General features: G+C 49.2%; 8 protein-coding genes across 8 annotated transcripts; 5 read left to right on the top strand and 3 right to left on the bottom strand.

The window, feature by feature from the left end:
- Positions 1-249: 249 nt before the first annotated feature.
- Positions 250-2,225, top strand: BDW74DRAFT_162636 (putative mitochondrial carrier protein). The gene is made up of 4 exons (XM_073725993.1): positions 250-604; positions 673-679; positions 770-921; positions 982-2,225. The coding sequence occupies exons 1-4, from the start codon at positions 393-395 to the stop codon at positions 1,838-1,840; spliced, it is 1,230 nt and encodes a 409-aa protein (XP_073578788.1). The 5' UTR covers positions 250-392; the 3' UTR covers positions 1,841-2,225.
- A 1,744-nt stretch (positions 2,226-3,969) lies between these two features.
- Positions 3,970-6,009, top strand: BDW74DRAFT_183198 (putative MFS monosaccharide transporter; the record flags this gene model as incomplete). The annotated part of the gene is made up of 6 exons (XM_073730448.1): positions 3,970-4,028; positions 4,082-4,159; positions 4,224-4,512; positions 4,580-4,773; positions 4,846-5,558; positions 5,612-6,009. 6 exons carry the CDS (start codon positions 3,970-3,972, stop codon positions 6,007-6,009), a joined length of 1,731 nt encoding a protein of 576 aa, XP_073578787.1.
- Positions 6,010-6,610: 601 nt separating this feature from the next.
- pmt2 (protein O-mannosyl transferase) lies at positions 6,611-9,571 on the top strand. The gene is made up of 5 exons (XM_073721609.1): positions 6,611-7,114; positions 7,176-7,306; positions 7,367-7,919; positions 7,978-8,737; positions 8,791-9,571. Exons 1-5 carry the CDS (start codon positions 6,977-6,979, stop codon positions 9,432-9,434), a joined length of 2,226 nt encoding a protein of 741 aa, XP_073578786.1. The 5' UTR covers positions 6,611-6,976; the 3' UTR covers positions 9,435-9,571.
- BDW74DRAFT_105587 (uncharacterized protein) lies at positions 9,571-10,951 on the bottom strand. Its single transcript, XM_073721608.1, has 2 exons — positions 10,549-10,951; positions 9,571-10,487 (listed from the first exon to the last, which is right to left on the bottom strand). Exons 1-2 carry the CDS (start codon positions 10,615-10,617, stop codon positions 9,708-9,710), a joined length of 849 nt encoding a protein of 282 aa, XP_073578785.1. The 5' UTR covers positions 10,618-10,951; the 3' UTR covers positions 9,571-9,707.
- A 10-nt stretch (positions 10,952-10,961) lies between these two features.
- BDW74DRAFT_162631 (uncharacterized protein) lies at positions 10,962-13,688 on the top strand. The gene has a single exon (XM_073725992.1). The coding sequence runs from the start codon at positions 11,203-11,205 to the stop codon at positions 13,480-13,482; it is 2,280 nt and encodes a 759-aa protein (XP_073578784.1). The 5' UTR covers positions 10,962-11,202; the 3' UTR covers positions 13,483-13,688.
- On the bottom strand, positions 13,689-17,050 carry BDW74DRAFT_162630 (uncharacterized protein). Its single transcript, XM_073725991.1, has one exon. The coding sequence runs from the start codon at positions 16,371-16,373 to the stop codon at positions 13,944-13,946; it is 2,430 nt and encodes an 809-aa protein (XP_073578783.1). The 5' UTR covers positions 16,374-17,050; the 3' UTR covers positions 13,689-13,943.
- Positions 17,051-17,228: 178 nt separating this feature from the next.
- Positions 17,229-18,742, bottom strand: BDW74DRAFT_162627 (aldo/keto reductase). Its single transcript, XM_073725990.1, has 4 exons — positions 18,542-18,742; positions 18,214-18,494; positions 17,602-18,155; positions 17,229-17,552 (listed from the first exon to the last, which is right to left on the bottom strand). The coding sequence occupies exons 1-3, from the start codon at positions 18,596-18,598 to the stop codon at positions 17,609-17,611; spliced, it is 885 nt and encodes a 294-aa protein (XP_073578782.1). The 5' UTR covers positions 18,599-18,742; the 3' UTR covers positions 17,229-17,552; positions 17,602-17,608.
- Positions 18,743-19,395: 653 nt separating this feature from the next.
- On the top strand, positions 19,396-21,566 carry BDW74DRAFT_183193 (YdiU domain protein; the record flags this gene model as incomplete). Its single annotated transcript, XM_073730447.1, has 6 exons — positions 19,396-19,759; positions 19,831-19,840; positions 19,892-19,922; positions 19,977-20,127; positions 20,181-21,292; positions 21,366-21,566. 6 exons carry the CDS (start codon positions 19,396-19,398, stop codon positions 21,564-21,566), a joined length of 1,869 nt encoding a protein of 622 aa, XP_073578781.1.
- Positions 21,567-21,624: the final 58 nt, after the last annotated feature.

The raw sequence follows: 21,624 nt of genomic DNA, 5'->3' as shown, positions 1-21,624 counted from the left end.
GGGTTAAGGTAATGGTTCTGTTTGTTCTTAAATAGAAATGAACAAGAAGTGAAGGGTAAACGCGAAAGGAGGATGGGCGCGCGTCTGGGGGCTTTCAGATTGGCGGAATGAAACTCATTTAGCTTTTAGCGTACCATAATGTGTTTGGCTTGTTTGCAGTCACTGATACTGGCTAGCAGGAGGCTCTGTCGCCCTGCCTTGGAGATTTGATGCTCTAATTATAGATATCGTGAAATTTTCAAGACGTTTCGTGGCTTCTCGTACTTCCTCGATATGCATTCTCTGTTAGTGAGGCAGTGACTACAATGTTTCCGTTTAATTCCTGGGTTGACAAGCTTCATTCCGAAAATTGATCGAGGTTCTGGACCTGCGGACTTGGATTCGAGTCCAACATGGACAACCCTTCGGAAGACCCGTCTGCATCAGGCCGACTTGTACAAAGCGACATCCGACCATCAACTATAGAAGACAACACGTCCCGCAGAAACCCGCGCAGTAATGCGGCCACGGGCGCCTCGGCCGCTGGCGTACGCGCTCTCAGTGCGCAATTTGTGGCATTTTACTTCAGAGTCCCTGTCAAGGCGTTCTTTCGCACTCGGGTTGAGTAGGTATCCAGCTGCTTTTCTCTAGACATCGACTCATTGACTGATACATTTTTTGTACTTTCCACAGTTACATGGTACACACATCCCGACCTCTTTTTTACCAACCCCATTCGACATGGTCCCTCCGACAACTAATGCAAAACATGATCATTATTTCCGCATAGGCGTTTGCGCGAGCTGTTTACCCACATCCAACCGAAGGCGGCCGCTGGTCACTACACACCACTACCCCAGGTCTACTCTTACATGCAGTTCGAACATACGGATGGCGGTTTATACCAAACCAGGTTATGCCTCCACTGCTGGCTAATGCTGGGTAGGTGGATCGAACGTTCTCTAATTGAACGAGAATGATTCCGCTGAACGTCTCTGATAGGGTCGGGGCTGTTCTATATACATCCTATCTTCAGATTCTTGGAACTTTGTACGAACCTGTCTCGCGAGGCGTGAGACGCACTTATCCACCAGCTACCCCCGCCGATACTTTCATAGCCGGCTTAATCGCTGGCTCAATACAGTCTATTGTAGCTGCTCCTCTAGATGCTCTACAGGTTCGCCTTAGAACCAACGACATCATAGAAGGTCGTTATCATAGCATGTGGCACTATGGCCAGCACAAACTTCAGCACATCGGACTCCGTGGTATTTTCGCCGGCTGGAGTCTCTCGTTTTTGCGCGACTCGTTTGGCAGTGCCGTCTTCTTCTCATTTTTCGAGTACATCAAATCGCAGGCGTACTACTCCTTCCTCACCAGCTATTATGGCTCCTTACATTCTGATAAGGGGGACTCCATGCAATCAACCCAGTCCAGCGATCGTGGGGTGCCGCTTATCAAGCCACATTATGCTTTGGAGCCCTGTTTCCTACTTGCCGCTGGCCTCACGGCATCTGTTGCTCAGCAGTCGATCCAATATCCAATAAATTCTGTACAGAACATACACGTTGCGCGGTTGGAATATCTTGACCATCAAGCAACTTTGCGCCCTCCGAAGAGGCAAATGCTGCAAATCTATTACTTAGCGTACCAGGAAACCTATAAGAGGTGCAAAAGGAAAGCTGCTCGGGGTGGAGGCTGGATCAGGTGGTTATATCGGGGATTTTTGGGAAATGCTCTTCGTCAAGTTCCCAGCACAAGTGCCGGGCTCGTGATTTTCGAGTTGGTGCGCCGCAAGCACGCGAACATGGCAGATGCCACATACATACGCAAAGATGGCTATGACATACTGCTTTCATGAATCTGCTCTCTGCCTCGGCTTTTCACTAAACGCAACGCAAGTACCGTGTGGCACTAACAATAACTTGGCAGAATAAGGGTACCATGCAATATGCGAAACATACGGGGAATCTCATGCGAATTTCGCATGCGTATTGCCCTGGTTGGGCGTTCACAGTGCGACGAAACACGACCCGTCACATCATGAAGCTGCACATCAACAGCATTGAGAGTTTAATCCATTTCCCTCGGACTCGCTCCTCCACCAACTTCACCCATATGGACGCCTGTATATTTGCGAGTGTTGTATGGAGCACCATGTACATAAATATTAGACACGTACAAGAAAGTATAAATGACCAGATTGGTAGGGATCAATATCCCAAAATACCATTACTAGCCAAGTGCTCTAGTATCTCTTCTAGATGAACCAACCTTCGGCGTCATGATCTAAGGGGCTCGAGAAGTTTGACGCATCCCCCGTATGGAGCGGGCTTCGTACTACTACTACTCCGTATTTTAGTTCGATTCGATTCGGTTCACGCCACTGGCCGCGGGAGAAGATTCCCACAGAGCCCACCTCGGCGAGAGCCCGCTCACAGCACCCTAGTACCGGAGTCGAGTAGCCTCCCAAAACCGCCCATAGTCGGTCCCACGGAGTACTAATGTTACGTTCACAGGTATAAGGGCTGCCATCTTCACTTGCAACGTACTTAAATCTTGCTAAGTACTTCGGCCCTACGTACAGGTGATAGATTGAGATCGTAAGGTGTTTAGACTGAATCTAAGTGCCTGTCACTTTTATACGAGGCACGTTTCGCATAGTATGTCCAAACGGGTAGAGCAGTAGCTCTCTGTTTGAGGAGTGTAGTGGAGTACCACAGCGACTCTGTAAAATGCCCGCACTCAGCCATGAAACATCCGGTAGACAAGCTGCCAACCGTCTAACTTCCTTACGTGGGTATTTCACTAGCCCAACCGCTAGGATCGATCATCTATTCCCTGGCAGCGGGCAAGCAACAAGGACAAGGACAAGGACAAGGAGCGCTCCGTAGGCGGGGTGCTACTATCTAGACTTGGCTACCCCGTAGACTGCTCCCCCATACCTACTCCGGAGTACTGTTTTCCCTGTCCTTTTCTAGGGCCGAGTCTTACCTTCGCTTCTTTTCTCGCCCTGAGTCATTTCCGCAATCAAAAGACCAAGTTCAGACTTTACCATCATTTGCAAAATTGTTCTTTGTGACTTGTCACTGCTGTTGTTCACCTGTACAGCTGTTCTATTCTTGGCTAGTGCTTCCCGCCTGACCATCCCCTTTCGGCTGAATACCTAGCCTAGGATACCATCGTCATCCTGCATCGTCGGACTTCTCCTTATCCTGTGAGCAGACTCTGAAGGACCATCCCTCATTGCTTTCCCCTCGTCATTACACTTGTCGATTTGATTTAACGGCAAGTATCCGCTTCGGCCTGTCGCTTTCGTCCAATTGCGGTAGTCATTCCTGAGTACCAACCCGGAACCTTGGGCTGTCCATTTGGCCGTTCCGCATCACGAGACTGCCAGTGGGTGTCTTGGTTGATCTGCCAATTTGATGTGATTCTCCGGGTCAAACTCACGCGGCGGGACACGATCAGTTGATGATAAGGTTATCCATACCCCAACTGACATCCAGTCATCCACCCCTTTCGATTCCCCACCAACGACAGGGCTGTTGACATCAGCCCCCAACCGCCAACATTTCTCCAGCAACGTCGTCGCCGCACGCTTCTATAACCATACCCTTACGGTCTCTACGATCTGTTTCACATAATTCGCCCGCACAGGCGATAGAGTCTGCGAGCGAGAAGGGTAGCCGTCGGTCATCTATAGTATCCTCGGTTCACTCCGTCGAATCGGTTTTCTCGCTTTGGAACGACACTGGGGATCTAGCAGAACAAATCGCGGATGCAGAAGATCCTCTACGAGCCCGACTCATAGAATCCCTGGATCGCGGGGGCTCCAGTCGAGCCGGGTCGAAGATACGGCTGAAGCAGGCGAAACGTGTGCACTATCGAACCCAGCAAAGTACTGGCAACTCTGGCCTCGAGAAAATAGAAATACCACACCCCCCTCCAAGAAAGATATCACGCATTGAACGCTCGATTGCTGCCATAATGTCGCCAGGCAACCGGCATCTTACTCAAACGTATGGCTTGGTTGGGAAGCCACTGTTGTAAGGAACCATCTACGAGAGTGTTCTTATGGTCAACTGCTAATCTGTCATAGGTATTTTACCAGCGTATTTGTATCATTAGGTGTCTTTTTGTTTGGCTACGATCAGGGCGTGATGTCGGGGATTATAACGTTCGTATCACCTTATGCATGCTGGAACAGGCCATTGGTGCAATCTGTACTAACTTAGAATCAGAGGCTGGTACTTCAAAGACTATTTCAATCAGCCATCGAGAGCGGAAATTGGCACAGTGGTTGCAATATTAGAAGTCGGCGCTTTCATTTCCTCGTTACTCGTTGGAAAGATTGGCGACGTAATTGGTCGCCGCAGAACTATTCTCTATGGTTCTATGGTGTTTTTCATCGGCGGCGCTTTTCAAACGTTTGCGACGGGGTTACCGATGATGATGGTAGGCCGTATAATTGCTGGCCTGGGTGTCGGGGCATTGTCCACCATCGTCCCGGTATATCAGTCTGAGATTTCGGTACTGTCACCCTATCTGGTTGTCCACGCAGAGTCTACTGTCGTTCGTACTAATCATGGATTTGCAGCCTCCCCACAACAGAGGGAAGTTGGCCTGCATTGAGTTTACGGGGAATATCTTCGGGTATGCTGCCAGTGTTTGGGTCGACTACTTTTGTAGTTTCATTGGTAGTGACTTCTCCTGGCGCCTACCGTTGCTCTTGCAATGTATCATGGGACTCCTCCTTGGCCTAGGGAGTCTCATAATATGTGAATCTCCGAGGTAGGGCCGATCAGTATTTTTTCTTTTGACCGGTGCAACTTATGGCAATTGCTAACATATCCTGCGTATCAGGTGGCTGCTGGACAATGACCACGACGAAGAGGGTATGGTTGTCATTGCCAACCTCTATGGTAAGGGTGATCTTCACAATGCGGAGGCCCAGAAAGAGTACAGGGAAATCAAGATGAACGTACTTATCACCCGACAAGAAGGAGAACGGTCCTACGCCGACATGTTCAAGAGATATAACAAGCGCGTACTAATTGCAATGTCTGCGCAAGCCCTCGCGCAATTGAATGGGATCAACGTCATCTCTTACTACGCGCCGCTGGTATTTGAGTCCGCTGGTTGGGCCGGCCGTGCTGCTATCCTCATGACTGGAATCAATGGTCTGACCTACCTCGCATCGACGGTCCCTCCTTGGTATCTTGTGGACCGTTGGGGGAGGCGTCCCATACTTCTTTCTGGTGCCCTGGCTATGGTTTTTTCTCTCTCAGCAATATCCTACTTTATTTTCATTGATATCAAAGCTACCCCAACCCTCACCGTGATATTTGTTATGATATACAATGCTGCTTTTGGCGCCTCATGGGGTCCAATACCGTGGCTATACCCTCCTGAAATCCTCCCCTTAAGCATTCGTGCAAAAGGCGCCAGTCTCAGCACTGCAACCAATTGGGCCTTCAATTGGTTGGTTGGTGAGGTCACGCCAGTTCTCCAGGCTGCGATAAAATGGAGGCTGTATTTAGTTCATGCATTCTTCTGCGCATGCAGTTTTGTTGTTGGTGAGCATCTCTTGTCATTTCGCGCGCGCTCTCGACGACTGACACGGACTTAGTTTGGTTCCTCTACCCCGAAACGAGTGGAGTTCGTCTGGAGGATATGGACCTACTCTTCGGCGATGCAACTACCGCTATGCCAACTCCCGCCACTCAGGGCGAGCGTGGCTCCCTGATGAGTGCTGGCTCTCCAGTCCCCTCGCTTGATATTAGACGCCAGTACGGCCAGCATGGAGCCGACAGTGCCATCCCAGGTCTAAACATCAATCCTCCCAATATCACCTCTGATAACAATGGTAAAAGTTACCAAACTGGCCCTCAAGATGACAGCGGAAGCCGACCCGAGGGGCTAGGGGGGTGGATATCGAACATAGTCAGCCGCAGTAGGGGACCGTCGAATCGCCCACAGGACATTCAATATAGAAGGCTAGGGCAGGATGAAGAAGTCGAGCAGTAAAGAGCTGTTACTGCTCCATAATCGCCCCTGCGACTTTCACCAGCTCCGTAGCATGATAGATGCATTGCGGCGCTCCTCGGCTCCAATATTCGTCTCTACTTTCATTTTTGTTTGTTCTGCAGCGTTTTCGGGTTGAAACTTGGTGAGAGCGTGTTCTACTTGTAAATGCCCACCGTGGTCTTTTGTCTTACCGTTTCCTTTGGATATGATATCGCATAGACCTGTTATGACGTTATCTCCAATAGGTGATCTTCTGACTGAAAGCATCAGTTAAGTTGCAGCGCTTGTACTATTACAGTGCTCCGGACATATATCAGATGGTGGGAAGCCCGGTTCATTTGATCATGGTGAGAGATGGTATAATATCGTCACATATCAGATACACTTTTCGTAAAATAAGGTAGAATCCTTATTCAAATTGGCTGTTCAACTAAAGTCGAGTTCGATGATTCTGGACCTTTGGAAATGTTGATAATTTGATACTGCCGCCCTTTGAGTGGTCTGGGCGGGTCGGCGGCACCTCGGCGCTCGAAATGTACACCTATTAATAAATATTCTGCCGCGTACTAGGTAAATGCTACACCTTCTGGCCAACTCGCCATTTTGGACTTCAACCTCAACTTCGTCCTTGATGTCTGACTTGTCCGCCCAACACCTACTTATAACCTTCGCTCACCTGCTTTTTTTCCCGCTTACCGATTACCTTATCCAATTGTTTCATTTTGAGACCTTCAGTTCTTGAAAAACACTCTGCTTCTTTCACTCACCTCCTATTCAATTGCAAAGGAAGCTTCGAAGTCTCCCGCCAGATATGAGTTTGCCGTACTATTAGTCGCCCAGTCTTGCTCTCTTTTCCTGCTTCTATTCTATTCTTACATTCTTTGCTTCCGAAACTCGATCAGTTTTTTCTTATCATCTCTCATCTTCCTATACGTCTTTTTAGTAAGAACCAGTCACTATTCCCAGCATGGCTGATAACGGCTCTGCGTCGACCAGCGGTGCGAGCTTAGCCTCCGATGTGCGACGTAGGATCGTTCCGCATAGAGAGGGACAGAGCACGACTTCCAGCTCGGTCGAACTTGACGACAAAAAAGGAAAACAGCGGGTATGACCTCCTTGACCGCGTGTTCAGCTTCAGGCAGCTAACACAGCTATTTCATGAATAGCCAAAATCTCATCTGTCCGCCCTATTTGAATGGGAGCCTGTGATTGCACCGATACTCCTGACATTCCTGTCAATGTTCACTCGTATGTACAGGATTGGCCGGTCAAATATCGTGACTTGGGATGAGGCGCAGTATGGACCAACCACATGCTCCGCATATAGGCTTCTGGTTTCAACTAACAACGTTTCTAGCTTCGGAAAATTTGGATCACATTACCTGAAACGCGAGTTCTACTTTGATGTTCACCCCCCGTTAGGAAAAATGCTTGTGGGCTTGTCAGGCCTTCTTGCCGGCTATAATGGATCGTTCGAGTTCAAATCCGGCGAAACGTACCCCGAGGACTTAAACTACACTTTCATGCGCTTATTCAATGCTGCCTTTGGTGTGGTGTGCGTTCCACTCGCCTATCTAACGGCAAGGGAGCTTGGCTTTCGGAGAAGTACAGTTTGGCTTGTGAGCCTGATGGTGCTTTTCGAAAACTCTTATGCAACCATATCAAGATTCATACTGCTTGATTCTATGCTTCTTTGCTTCACGTTCACTACCACGTTCTGCTGGGCAAAATTCCATCGTTTACAGCGCTCGAGTTTCTCCGTCGAGTGGTTCACCTGGCTTTTCCTGACCGGTATCAGTATCGGCTGTGTTTGTAGCGTCAAGTGGGTTGGCCTTTTTTGTACTGCGCTTGTTGGTCTTTACACTATCGAAGATCTCTGGAATAAGTTTGGAGATCTAAAGATGTCGGAGGTTGTTCCCCATGCTGCTCACTGAATTATCGTTCCCCTTAGTGCTGACAATCTATCAGGTAACGCTAGCTAAACATCTTGCGGTACGCGTGGTGGGCTTGATTCTTATACCAGCCCTGGTTTATGTCTTCTCGTTCTATATTCACTTCTTGATTCTAGAGAATAGTGGCCCAGGCGATGCGCAGATGAGCTCATTGTTCCAAGCGAATCTTAAAGGTACTCAGGTGGGCAAAGACAGCCCTCTCGAGATTGCCTTCGGCTCAAGAGTCACCCTCAAAAATATGGGATACGGTGGTGGACTTCTCCACTCCCATGTCCAGACCTATCCCGAAGGGTCCTCCCAGCAACAAGTTACATGCTATCACCACAAGGATGCGAACAACGACTGGTTTATCTATCCCAACCGCAAAGAGCCGCAGTATGATGCGGATGCGTTTCTCAAATTCGTCGGTGATGGTGACGTTATTCGCCTGATTCACGGTCAGACCGGTCGGAACCTCCATTCGCATAACATTCCGGCTCCAATCACCAAGAGCCATTACGAGGTTTCTTGCTACGGTAACTTGACTATTGGAGACGATAAGGACCACTGGAAAGTTGAGGTGGTCGACGATGTGGCTTCTAGAGACAGAAGTCGAATCAGGACTTTAACTACAGCCTTCCGGTTACGACATCCTGTCCTTGGTTGTTATTTACGCGCCGGCAACACAAATCTTCCCCAATGGGGTTTCAAGCAGATTGAAACCACTTGTGTGAAGGAAAACAAACCTCGCGACGTTTATACGCACTGGAATATCGAGACTCATACTAACGACCGACGTATGGCATTTTTCACCCTTTTTTTGTTGTACCAACGCTAATATTAATAACAGTCCCTCCTGGTGACCCTGGATCTTACAAATCTCCGTTCTTCAAAGACTTCGTGCACCTGAATGTTGCGATGATGACCTCGAACAATGCCTTAGTACCCGACCCGGATAAACAGGATGATCTTGCGTCGAAACCTTGGCAATGGCCGTTACTCAACGTTGGTCTACGCATGTGCTCTTGGGACGAAAAGGTGATTAAGTACTATCTCCTTGGGAATCCCGTTGTCTATTGGGGAAGTACCCTTAGTTTAGCCCTATTCGGGCTGCTAGCTTTATGGTACCTTGTGCGATGGCAACGCGGCTACAATGAGCTCAGCCAAGCAGACATTGATCACATCCGTTTTGCCGGCTTGTATCCCGTTGTTGGTTGGTTTCTGCATTACTTGCCTTTCATAGCCATGGCCCGGGTTACTTATGTCCACCACTATTACCCAGCGCTCTATTACGCTATTTTGACTTTCGGTTTCTGTGTCGATTGGGTCACTCAGACCCTTAACACCAAGGCTCGCTGCGTGGTTTACGGGTTTCTTTATATTCTGGTGGTTGGGGTTTTCGCATACTTCCGAGTTATTGTTTTTGGTATTGAAGGCCCAAGCCAACAATGGCGTCACCTGAACTGGCTGAGCGGTTGGCGAATCGCCAACTAAGCCCATCCTAACGTTCCTTTTCACTCACGGCATCTCGCTTCCTTCTCTTCTTGACCTCTTATCTCATACTATGTCCATTATTTATTCATTACCCCAAAAGGAGCTTCTGTATTATTTATTGATCAGTGTGTGTTCTGCTCCCACTCTTAGTAGTATTTCATGTGTCGAAACGAAAACTAAGTCAACACTCCATTAATCTCCGGGATCGGAACCACAGAGTAACGCCACCCGACATGTTGTGCCTACACATACGGTCTAGAATGGGCACTTTGATTAGCAACAACTTCCACCCAGACCATTACCGCCCTTGCGCATTGCGTCGTTCATTCCTAACGTAACGGTTTGAGGCATTCTGCTATTCGCACCGCCAGACGCACCAAAGCTTTTCACGCCACTGCGACGGTCATTGAGATCATATTTACCCGTTTCAATGTTGCGGTAAATTCGCTCGGCAACTTCGAGGAACGCACGTTCCACTCCTTCGCCCGACTTGGCACTCGTCTCAAGGTAGCGCACAATATTGTTCATGCGGCACCATTCCTCTGCCTCCTCCTTAGTAACACGCCTTTGGTTCGAATCTGAACCGTTTCCTGCGAGATCACTCTTGTTTCCTACTAGAATGACAACGATGCCTTCTTCAGCAATCTGGCGTAAATCCTGAAGCCACTGGGTGCACGACACAAAGGTGGCCGGTCGAGTTATATCAAATACAAGGAGCGCGCCAGAGGCACCCCGAAAGTACGATCGAGTTATGGACTTGTAGGTTTCCTGCCCAGCAGTGTCCCAAAGAGATAATTTCATCTTTCTTTGGGTTTGCTGTATTTTTTGAGGAGGATTTGGCAGTCCGGAGACGACCAGCGTATTAGAGTCCTCATGATGCGTTAAGGACGGATCTTGGTCAGGAGGGACATGGTTGTGGAGGCGTAATTCAGGATCTGCTTCCAAATCTTTCGACGCTGGCGGGCCCACTGGAACAATACGAGATCCAAACTCGACGCCGATTGTAACGTCGTGCGTTGAGGAAAACCGACCCTCGCATAGTCGAATAGTCAGCTACAGCGAAAGCCAGACCATCAGTAAGAAGCTTTTCAGCATGTAGCTCGGCTACACTTACGCTGGATTTCCCGGTCCCCGAGTCGCCAATACAGACAAGTTTAGCGATGTAATCCCATGGCTGTGACATGGGTACCGAACTGTGTTGATGCTGTCGCAAAGGGCCGTGAAGATATATTTCGGAGAATCTAGTTGAGCCAATTTAGACCACCATAGAGCTCATTTGGAGCCGTAGTGCAGAAAAGCCGCAAGCAAAGCGCCCGGCGTTGAATCAGAGGCGTCAACGAAAACCAATACGCTCCAGGGCACTAGGAAGCTGGAGCATTAGATTGCGGTTGCTTTGGGAGAGTCTGAGGTCTGAATGATGACCGCCTCCATTTCCACACCGCCTTCTCTAGTGAGTGAGTCAGCTATCACAATGACCATGTCTTATGACGCGGCGACGGCTGCTGCTTTCGACCACAGTCATTTTCCATTTTCTCTATGCACGGGCTTTCGGCCCTCGCGTTGTTAGTCTAATATCTACCTGTTCACGGAGCCTTTTATCTAACGTCTTTCTAAGAACTTCTTCATCGTAACGCAGTCTCTTCAGTAAATTTATTATTGACTATAGGTGCTCACCGCTCCATCTTCATATTGCGATAAACTGCGCATTTAAGAACCTTAGGGGATCTGAGGTCACCGTGCCCATTCACTTCATACGGAGACTTGGGAGATGTTTTCTGAATGTAAGTCACCAGTGCTGCCGTTGCAGTGCTTCCTTAGCTTACTCAGGGACGCAGATGCCTCACGCTTCCTGGCCCAGTCGCAATCACGCATCGTGCCCGATGAGAGACGTAGGAAAGATAGGGATCGGACATCACAGCAGCCTGGGAATTCCCGCTATTTATCTTCCCGTTCCTACTTGCACAAGAAATCGGGTGATTCATATTATCCCGGGGCTTCGCAATTCTCGAATCTCGCCTTCGGTTCGCGACATCTTGCGCAACAAGCGCCTTTATTTCACAGCGCCACCGAGGACTTTCACGAAGAGGATGAAGAGGCCGAACATGAGCGTGAAATAGCAGATTTTTATGCTCTTCAAAGGTCAAGGCGGCATTTTGGTAGCAGCCATCTAAAAAACTCGGAGACTGATGAAGATGGCAGCAACTCTCTTGAAGCCAGCACCGGCATAGAGGAGCGGCCTGAAATAGGAGCTGAGAGAACATGGCGTAGCACCAGACCAGGCAGCGCGAGTGGTCGGTTTGATCACTCAGGGCCAGAGGGAGCCGATGGCGAAGAAGACTTCCTCCATGATAGCGAAAGCCAAAGAAAGAGTAAATTGGTCGATATTCGCCTCCAGGACACGTTGAAGTCTAGCTCTCAATTTGAAGATGGTGACCAATTTCGGCCTGAGGACGACAAACCACCCTCTATCCAAAGATTTCGGGGAGTACCTCAAATGGATAGGTTAGGGATGAATACGTTGTCCACGCCTCATGAAGAAAGCGAACAGCCATTAATAGGAGGCACGCAGCAGTCGTTCACTGAGCCCTCCCAACAAACGTCCGCGCATATTGACAGGTCCGATTTCCCGGGTCACGATGTTTTCTGGGGGCATATATTCCTGATATCATTAACCTGTCTCTTTGCTACATCATTCCTTGTCTACTTACACACTTCTACGCCATCCGGCGACAAGGCTAAATTGGGAGATACAATATACTTGACTCTTCATGGCTCCTTTTACCGCCTTGCCATTTATACGCTGGTTTCGATCTTCATTTCGTTGTTATGGCTTGCTCTGCTATGGTCATACGTACGCCCCTTGGTTTATGTGATCATATTTATTGTCCCCGTGATTCTCTATTCCTCTTTCTTGTACCCTTTCATTTCGAGTTTCCGGAGCGCCTCCGGTGTTCAGGACAAAATCATGCGATTCGGATCGTTTGTCCCGTTCATTATGGCCACCGCTTGGGTTTACAACGTTATACGAAGTCGTTATGCGATAGGAAAGGCAATTGGCATTCTTGAATTCGCGTGTCGGATCCTCGCTACCAATTCAGAGCTATTACTCCTCGGTCTCGGTAACCTTGTTTTCATCATCTCCTGGACCTGGGTATGGATGCTGATGTTCACTCGGATATTCCTCGGAGGGCATATGTCCAAGTCGAATTCGTTCATTGTTAACGTCAGCAGCTGGTGGCTGGGAGCCTTCTTCGTCCTTGTGTATATGTGGTCTCTTGGGGTCATTGCAGGCATTCAGCAAGCAGTCACGGCAGCAACAGTGAGCCAGTGGTATTTCCATCGGTTTACGAACCCAATACCAACCTCTAGGCAAGTAGTACGGGCGGCCACGGTTCATTCATTGACGGCTTTATTCGGTACAATATGCCTGTCTAGCCTGATATCGTTACTGATTCGCCTGCCCTTCCTGGTACTTCCCAGACGGATCGCATCAATTTTGAGTTTGGTTACCTATGCTTTCGTTCCCGCTCCAATAACGGGGCTCACAAATCCTCTCGCGCTCACATATGCTGCCATACATTCTCAGCCTCTTGCCCTCTCTGCACGCGGTCTTATTCAGATGACGAACCTAGCGCCGTCAGTAGCGACAACGTCGTTACATCCTAGATCGTTTTCCAGATCTGGCGAATATCACTCGCATCTTCTTCCTTATAAACTTTCGAAGCTTATACTTCATGCCGTCCGCCTCATGATGTCCCTTGCTCTTGGGTTTGGAGGATGGGTAAGCACTGCTAGAAGCTTGAGAGTGCCCACAGACCACGGGGTGCTAAGAGGGAGTGCTTACGCTTATATTGTCGGCTTGATTGCAGGAGCAATTGGCTGGAGTGTCCTCGGGGCAATCGAAGGGGTGGTCGCAGATATTGTGGATGCATCCATCATCTGCTGGAGTAGTGAGGTTGGAGCTTATGGCAGGGAAGCAAGGTACTGCCGTGAAGCTGGCTGGTTATTCGGCCAGGAATCTAACCCTGAAGCACGCTACCCGGCGTAGCCCTCGTGCTTTGACATTCGATGGCTTACGAAGTGGAGCGACCATTCAACGATATGAAGTTACTAGCCATCTTTATCGTGTTTTCTGCGACAGATTGTTTCGCCTTGAATTTGGGCACTTCAAGGTTATTCATCCTTTTAGCGTGGTCAATACACCGTGTTTGGAAACGAGAGAGGATTTGTACTCTCAGAATATGATGATATTATGGTACGCTCAATCGCTATAGACAATAAATAGATTTCTCAAGCAAAAATATAAATCCGTGGTATCATAAAAAGGCAACGAGTGAAGGAAACAAGAAAGGGAAGGAGATATGAAGAAATCACCATGTACGCCGGCAGCTGTGGACAAGACCAAACTAGCTCTGTGAGTAGCTAGATGGCGACAGACAAAGGCGTGGATGTGGATAGGAGTTGATTGTTCGTGCAAGGCATTTATCATAAGGAGATGGAAGCGAGGGGCTATATATCAAGCTTGCCACGCCAGTTGATGTTCTCTTTTGAACACCACTCCCTCAGAAGAGCACAGCTAATGCGGACGATTTCAAGCGGCGTACTTGTTTTCCCAAGCGGTAAATATATCTCACCGGAGTAATCTCCGGGCTGCAACCGTTTCTTGCCCTGTTCGCAGTAGTTCCTGGCACGTTTCGACCAAGTCTCAGGGAATTCTCGAGCAAGGATATCTTCCGAAAGCCCGCGAGAGCCATCGGACCACAACCGTTGAGATTCTCTATAGCAATCTGGGAGCCGAGTTCTCAGCTCAAGAAAATCTTTGAATGTTTTCTTATTCTCTTCTGAGTGAACAGGTTGCCCGTCGCTTGCCGGGGTGGGAACCGGAGTGTGCTCGCCTGGAATAGGCGTGACAGCAAGGCGCTCAAGGTCGAGAGCATGAATAGCATCGTAAGAGACAGCACCCAGTATGAGACAGAGGCTGTGGAGCGGTGGATAAGGAAGGCTGTTTTTTTTTACCACCCGCCAGTATGCGATGATAGATAACCAAGTCGACGAATCGCCAATCTGACGTGAAATCACTTTAGACTGGTCTTCCGCAATGAAAGCAAGTACAAAACATATGATAGCCTCGATCGCGGTGGCCGCAGCCAGCTTTTCATCAGTACTAGCAACCTTGTCTTTGGCCGTATGTCGATCCGCGGTATGTTTCAGCTCTCGGCCCAGGTTCCCATACTTCTGATACTCCTCCTTCCAAGCCCGACGCTCGCCATTCTTATCCGCACTGCCCGAATGAGATGGGGATTTCGTGGTCGCATTTAAAGCTGACAACTCCGCAGGCGCTTTTCGGGGAGCCGGATGAGAATGCCCTTTGGCATCATTCCCAACCAGTCCATGTCGGGAGGGATGTTTAAGCTCGTTCGCTAGCGTTAGTGATACTGGCCTTGCTTTTTCCTGTTGAGTTTGGTTCAAAGCTAGCGCTTGCAGTTTCTCAGCACCTGCCGACCGTAACTCTTTCGAGCGATCTTTAATGAAAGAATTTGTCTGATTGCCCGGCGATTGCTTCGACCTGCCATCTAAACAAGCGGATTTGCTAGCCTGGCTAGGTGCCATGACTTTAGGTTGATCAGGTTTTGTGGAATAAGTAATTTCTCGCTCAACTGCATCTAGCATGGGCGAGCTTTGACAGGACAGCTTCCTCTTCCCAGAAAATTTGAGGAGGGCCTCAACACGCTTCCGGTTTGACCTTCCATATTTCAGCCTCACAACAAACCGAGGTCCTGATGATGGAGCCTGAACATATTTGGTGCTAGATGACCGTGATGTCCTGTTATCCCCTTGGGGCTGTGACACTGCATTTAGAACTGTTTGAGGATTAGACTTCGCATTCTCTGTATGTTTAATCCCGCTCTTCTCAAGCCCTGGGTGTGGCGATTTACTGTAATTATTGGAAGTACTAGTCGAATTCGTTGATCCCAACTGCGAAGCACCGCGTGCAGACAATATTTCCTTTGGTGCTTGCAACTTCGCAGTGTCGCTATTCCTAATAAACTCCGGCTGCGAGTCCGAGGCCAGAGGTTCACTGCCAAGCGTAGCCAGCTCTCTTTCAAGATCTGGTGGTAAGGTAGGAGAGAGAAGTCGAGGTAACCGCGGAGTGCTCGAAGCTGGGGGAAGTGTCGGTGACAAGAGCTCCGGAAGCCCATTCCCATTGGATAGTTCTGCTTTGGGTTTGAGTGTTGGAGGGTCGGGCGTCAACTTTCGTCTTTTCACAGGCGCGCTGTCTTGAGCCAGCAAGTCCCGGCGATCATGTTCACGGTTCGAGGGGCGCTTGCGGTCCACATATTCATCATCCAGTTGAGAGGCGGAATGTGAGGAGGGACGTATTTTTGACGGTCTGTGACGGTTGTCACTAGTTGAAATGTGTTTGGGAATATGAATATCGCTGAGAACTTGAAGGCTAGAGGCACTCTGGTGACTGGGAGTTTCTTGATTCAGTGGTGAAGGCGAAGTACCGTTGTTCCTCTTGTGCCTATAATCATGCAGACTGATTTTTTTCTTCACCGAACCGCTGGATGGCGTACTAGTGGCACTCTGAGGCCGCGAGCGTGAATCGGCCATCACGCTCCCCGTGGCGTCAGACCAATCCCCCACAGCTACCAAGAGAGAATCGCCCTCGTCGTGGGTCAAGAATGTCATATATTGTAATTGTTGTTCCTCCGGAGCGAACGGTCCGTCATCACTCACTGCCCAATTGTTGACAAAGCGGTTGCCGAGTCGAAAGGGCACATCGGTGGGCAGGGTGAGGAGAAAAGGATAGAAAGGGAGAACCTCTTCACGGAGACGCTTGAACCGCCGATCAACCAGATCTTGTTCGGATTGCGTCGACCGTCCACGAATAGATGCTGAAGATCTAACAGAGTTGTCGGTGGAGCGAGACGACATTGCAGTCCTCACGGTGACGGACAACCACCGCGATGAACCTAAGGCAAAGGACTCCACCAATACCTTGACGCAATTTATATGACAGCCCTACTTGGATAAAGCACGAGCCCAGTCCGTGCAAGAAATGCAATGTGCTAAGAGTTTGCGGAACGTCGGGATCACACCATAGAAAGTAGAACACAGCGAGCCGATGCAGATAGAGGATGCGAACCAGTTGTTAAGTCTGCTTTCCCCCCTCCCCCCATTCAAGCCTTATTCTGAGAAGTACTGTTTTCGAGATAGCGATATTGGCACACCGGTGACTGAAGCACGGGTCGAATCTCATCGCACCAGACAAGCGCGGAGAAGGTAGCTGTTCGCGAAGCCACAGCGATGCGTTTAAACTGTGGCAACTCCGAGTCTCGAGTATGGTTTATACAGTAAATGAGGGTACGTATCACGCGATTATCATAGACGATAATATGTGTTGCCCGCACAGGGAATCAGCGAAAATCCGCTCGCGAATAATGGTGAGAAGCTATTGCGGAACGCGTGAGGCCATTGGGGGGTTGGAGCCTCCTCCGGCAATATAGATGTAAGGAAATGTGCTCATAAATATCAGATTGGAAAGAAAGAGTGAATGGAACAGTGAAAGTAAGCAAACAATTACAGAGGGAAGAAACGGCGACCTACCTCCCAAGGGTGTGGCTAAGTAGGGGAAAGGCAGCAGGAGTGAGGGACTCTTTGGTTAAGCGGAGGGCTTGGCAGCGCCTTACCGGTACTTCGTAATGTACGGAGTAGCAGTTCCTGTTCGGCCCCGAGTACTTTGTACCGTAGGGCGCTACCTCTGCTTGTCCTACTCTATCCTTTATTTCACCGAAACGTAGGTGGCTCTATGAGTTGTGGCTACTCCCGTAATGTAGCTGCTTAGGAATGCTCTTCCCCTCCTTTGTGCTCTTATCTCTCACGTCTCCGAAGTCAACGAAGTCATAAGTTCGCAGAGCAGTATCACAACAAATGATAGACATCAACTATGTTACTCGGCTATTTACTGACTGAGTACTTCGTAATATCTATGAGCTTGCCAAGTAGGAGGTAAGAAATTGCTCAACCCTCACAGCCCAAATACAACTCACAGCCGCCCAAATTGACACTGGCTCAGTTCTGACAAAGTACAGAGTCTCTTAATGGCCGTGCCACCTTGTTATCATGAGTTTATTGATTGAGCCAATGTCAGAGTCGTACACACCTTCTGCCTATGAGCGATCATCAGCCGTGAATTTCTCAACCCAAAAGGCTCTGTAATGGTTTTGGTCACCGATACGTGATATCTCGTCCACCTCCTGAGATGTCAAGTGGAATTTTAGCACATTCAGGTATGTACTAAGACGAGACTCTTTCCCGCTGGTGGTGATGGACACGGTGCCCCGATCAAGTGACCACCTCAGAAGAATTTCTCCCTCGCCAACACCATACTTCCCAGCAAGTTTGGACAACAATGGATCTAGCGGACCCCCCTTAGCTCGAGTAACTGGTGTGAGAGGCCCATAGCTAGCTGTTGTGATTCCCTTCTCGTCATGGTACGGCATGAGGGAACCATGCTGCAAATATGGGTGATATTCAATCTGGTTGATCGCCGGCAGGATCTTTGCGGATTGCGCAACCGTCTCCAAATGGCTTTCAAGAAAATTGGACACCCCAATCGCTCGGGCCTTGCCCGCTTGCTTCACCTTCTCCATAGCCGCCCAGGCATCTTGAAGTTCAGTTGGGGATTTGGCAAAAAATGGTTGATGTATCAAGTAACTAGGTGCAGCAGTTTAGAATTGATACTCGATAGCAGCAGCAAAGAAGCGGCACATACAGGTCAACATAGCTCAGTTGAAGCTTAGTCAAGCTATCTTTGATCGCCTTGGGGATATCGGCAATGTTCTGGTTCACCTTGGTTGTCACGAATAACCTTTCTCGCGGGACACCGCACTCTTTGATTGCAACCCCCAACTCCTGCTCCGTACCGTATACCTCGGCGCCATCTAGATGGTGATATCCTAATCGGATAGCGGTCTTGATCGATTCGACCAATTCGCGATTGACGCTAGTGTCGCCCTCCTTTTTGAACCAGGCAGTGCCAGTTCCATATCCGATCTAGAATTATTAGAAAAGGGTATGGTTGAGGACGGAGGTATCCATACCACGGGGATCGAAGTTCCATCTCTCAAATGAGTGGTGGGAATTGATGTCAAAGTCATAGTTGCTGCAGAGAACTACACAGGAAATCGATATCGCGGATGCTCTAGGCTACAGCACTGTAAAGATCTCTGACATGTGGAGGCGACTCTGGCCTTTTTATGTTCTAGAATCACAGACAGTTAGTAAATGAGCTTGGATCCGGGCCGGATCACGGAGTACTGTGTAAGATGATCTCAACTGTGGAGAGCGGTGCCGTTCTTTTGGCCTCCAAGTTCCGAACATCATCTCCAATTCTTTATGTTCTACGCGTTACTCGCCAATTGCCATGACTACGGCGTGGATTGTGTCCTTCTATTACTAATTTCAACTTTACAAATCCTGGTTGCCCGCGAGAATGGTACGAGATAGTACCCTGTAGTATTGGACTACTTACGGTACTAGATTGCAAGATCGTGCGTCGTGAGATAGGCAGAGAAGTAGTGCGGGGTGCACCTCAATGATCTGATCGCTTTTGCCTGTCACTTAAAGGCTCAAGAAGCATCTACAGTTGTTGTCCGCAGAACACAGGTATTGAGCCATACGACCTAAATTGGAAGCGGTTGATAATGACCGGGACATGATGTCACGCTTGGCTTTGGCCTCTCCCGAGCTTCAGCAGCACCTCGATTCATTGGTGACAAGGTACTAGGCGATTCGAAACCCATCTGTAAACCACCTCACATTTGTTCAGCTGACGACATTCGAAAAGTTTGAAGTCTGCCACTTTCCTGGCCACATGGTCCAATAACTGCGCGGTTATATGTCTTTTCGCGCGTCTTTTTGGCAAGCAAAGGCTCTCCGGAGCCGATTAAACAGAATGGCTTCACAATATTCCAAGGCAGAATCGAGTCTCGGATGTTCTCTTACAGAGCTTCCAAAGTCAAATTCATTTACGTCCAGACTTCCTCCGGATCCAGGCTTTGAGACGCCAGAGGCGTCTCACAAGGCGCAGCGGGAGAGACTCTACCCGCGCACCGTGAAGGGTGCGGCGTTCACCTTTGTCCGCCCCGAAACAACCGAGGATCCAGAGCTCTTGGGAGTCAGCCCCAGGGCGATGAAAGACCTTGGGCTGAAGGCTGGCGAGGAAAACACGGCGTTGTTCAGAGCAGTTGTTGCGGGAAATGAGTTTTTCTGGGATGAAGGGAATGGAGGGGTGTATCCATGGGCGCAATGCTACGGAGGTATGTTGTCTAGCACTAAGCTTAACCTACATTCATAAAAAGGCGAATTATGCTAAAAAGAAGAATTCCAGGTTGGCAATTGTATGTCGTATAGACTACCTTATAAGATTCGAGTTATTGACAAAAGGGTAGTGGCTCATGGGCTGGCCAGCTTGGAGACGGTGTAAGTTTAGCGATTCTTCAGACGGGGAAAATAACAGACGTTGAATGCTATCAGCGCGCCATTAGCCTCTTTGAGAGCACCAATCCAAGCACGAACGTCCGCTATGAAGTTCAGCTCAAGGGAGCAGGAAGAACACCATACTCCCGCTTCGCAGACGGTAAGGCCGTGTTACGATCAAGTATCCGTGAATATATTGTGTCAGAAGGTATGTTTAGTATATTGTTAGATCGACTTGTATTGAGTGACGAAAACATGCAGCTCTTAATGCGCTTGGCATTCCTACTACACGAGCGTTGTCGCTCTCCCTCTTGCCAAGGGCAAGAGTCTTGCGCGAACGAATTGAGCCCGGCGCTATAGTCTGTAGGTTTGCCGAGTCCTGGCTTCGATTCGGCACCTTCGACCTCCCGCATTCACGTGGTGACCGAGATATGATCAGGAAGCTTGCAACTTACGTTGCCGAAGATGCATTTAAAGGATGGGAATCCTTACCAGGTGCTGTATCACTAGGTCAAGATCACCCGACTGATTCCGTGGAGAACCCTCCCCGAGGTCTTCCACGGGACTTAACGCAGGAGTACCAAGGCGTGGAGGAGAATCGATTTGCAAGGCTTTATCGGGAGATTGCTCGACGCAATGCAAGGACTGTAGCTGCATGGCAGGCATACGGCTTCATGAACGGGGTACTAAACACGGACAACACATCCATTTACGGGCTATCGCTCGATTACGGACCCTTCGCTTTTATGAATAACTTCGATCCACAGTATACTCCCAACCATGACGACCACATGTTGAGATACTCCTACAAGAACCAGCCATCAGTTATCTGGTGGAACCTGGTCCGGCTAGGGGAATGCCTCGGAGAGCTCATCGGTGCCGGGCCCCAGGTCGACGACGAAGCCTTCGTGAGGCAGGGAGTTACAGAGGAAGCTGCACCGGCTCTCGTCAAGCGAGCAGAAGATATAATCGAGCGGACCGGCGATGAGTATAAAACGGTCTTTCTCAATCATTACAAGGACCTAATGAGCAAGCGACTTGGCCTCCAGACTCAAAAGGAATCGGACTTCCAGGGACTATTCTCTGAACTCCTCGACACATTAGAAGCGCTAGAGCTCGATTTTAACCACTTCTTCAGGCGCCTGTCAAGCGTGCCTCTCGCTAGTCTCGAAACAGAATCAGACAGAAAGGAAGTGGCCCCCAGGTTCTTCCATGTTGAAGGCCACGGTGGTATCGGGCACTCCGAAGAATCGGCGCGGGAGCGCATCGCCAAGTGGCTTGACAAGTGGCGCCAGCGTATCCTCGAGGATTGGGGCTCTGATGCTGATGCTGACGCCAAACGCCAGAGCTCTATGAGAGACGTTAACCCAAACGTACGAAATTCCCGTGCTTCGCATCTTTCTGCCTCTGTACATGAACAAGGCAGCTGACTCCTTACATATTTAGTTCATTCCCCGGGGCTGGATCCTTGATGAAGTAATTGAGCGTGTTGAACGTCGTGGGGATAGGGAGATCCTTGGAAGGATGATGAACATGGCGCTTAATCCGTTTAATGAGGAATGGGGCTTGAACAAGGATGAGGAGGAACGGTTCTGTGGCGACGTTCCGAAGTTCCAGAGGGCTATGATGTGTAGTTGCAGCTCATAGAGTGTAAATATAGTCATCTAGGTTGTGTAGGTATATACGTGATGGTGTTATCCATGAC

The sequence above is a fragment of the Aspergillus multicolor genome (assembly GCF_047715735.1).
Source record: "Aspergillus multicolor strain CBS 133.54 unplaced genomic scaffold BDW74scaffold_42, whole genome shotgun sequence".
Lineage (NCBI taxonomy): Eukaryota > Fungi > Ascomycota > Eurotiomycetes > Eurotiales > Aspergillaceae > Aspergillus > Aspergillus multicolor.
This window is presented reverse-complemented; position numbering and strand designations above follow the sequence as displayed.

What these genes read in the sequence shown, in the direction of transcription:
- BDW74DRAFT_105587 (XM_073721608.1), bottom strand. Translation starts at nt 10,617, where the DNA reads ATGTCACAGCCATGGGATTACATCGCTAAACTTGTCTGTATTGGCGAC. An exon ending in CGGGGACCGGGAAATCCAGC is followed by an intron (nt 10,488 to 10,548) that starts GTAAGTGTAGCC and finishes CTTTCGCTGTAG; the next exon opens with CTGACTATTCGACTATGCGA.
- BDW74DRAFT_162636 (XM_073725993.1), top strand. Translation starts at nt 393, where the DNA reads ATGGACAACCCTTCGGAAGACCCGTCTGCATCAGGCCGACTTGTACAA. An exon ending in CCACTGCTGGCTAATGCTGG is followed by an intron (nt 922 to 981) that starts GTAGGTGGATCG and finishes CGTCTCTGATAG; the next exon opens with GGTCGGGGCTGTTCTATATA.
- BDW74DRAFT_162627 (XM_073725990.1), bottom strand. Translation starts at nt 18,598, where the DNA reads ATGACTTTGACATCAATTCCCACCACTCATTTGAGAGATGGAACTTCG. An exon ending in ATGGAACTTCGATCCCCGTG is followed by an intron (nt 18,495 to 18,541) that starts GTATGGATACCT and finishes TAATAATTCTAG; the next exon opens with ATCGGATATGGAACTGGCAC. An exon ending in CAACTGAGCTATGTTGACCT is followed by an intron (nt 18,156 to 18,213) that starts GTATGTGCCGCT and finishes TGCTGCACCTAG; the next exon opens with TTACTTGATACATCAACCAT.
- BDW74DRAFT_162631 (XM_073725992.1), top strand. Translation starts at nt 11,203, where the DNA reads ATGTTTTCTGAATGTAAGTCACCAGTGCTGCCGTTGCAGTGCTTCCTT.
- BDW74DRAFT_162630 (XM_073725991.1), bottom strand. Translation starts at nt 16,373, where the DNA reads ATGTCGTCTCGCTCCACCGACAACTCTGTTAGATCTTCAGCATCTATT.
- pmt2 (XM_073721609.1), top strand. Translation starts at nt 6,977, where the DNA reads ATGGCTGATAACGGCTCTGCGTCGACCAGCGGTGCGAGCTTAGCCTCC. An exon ending in ACAAAAAAGGAAAACAGCGG is followed by an intron (nt 7,115 to 7,175) that starts GTATGACCTCCT and finishes TTTCATGAATAG; the next exon opens with CCAAAATCTCATCTGTCCGC. An exon ending in GTGACTTGGGATGAGGCGCA is followed by an intron (nt 7,307 to 7,366) that starts GTATGGACCAAC and finishes CAACGTTTCTAG; the next exon opens with CTTCGGAAAATTTGGATCAC.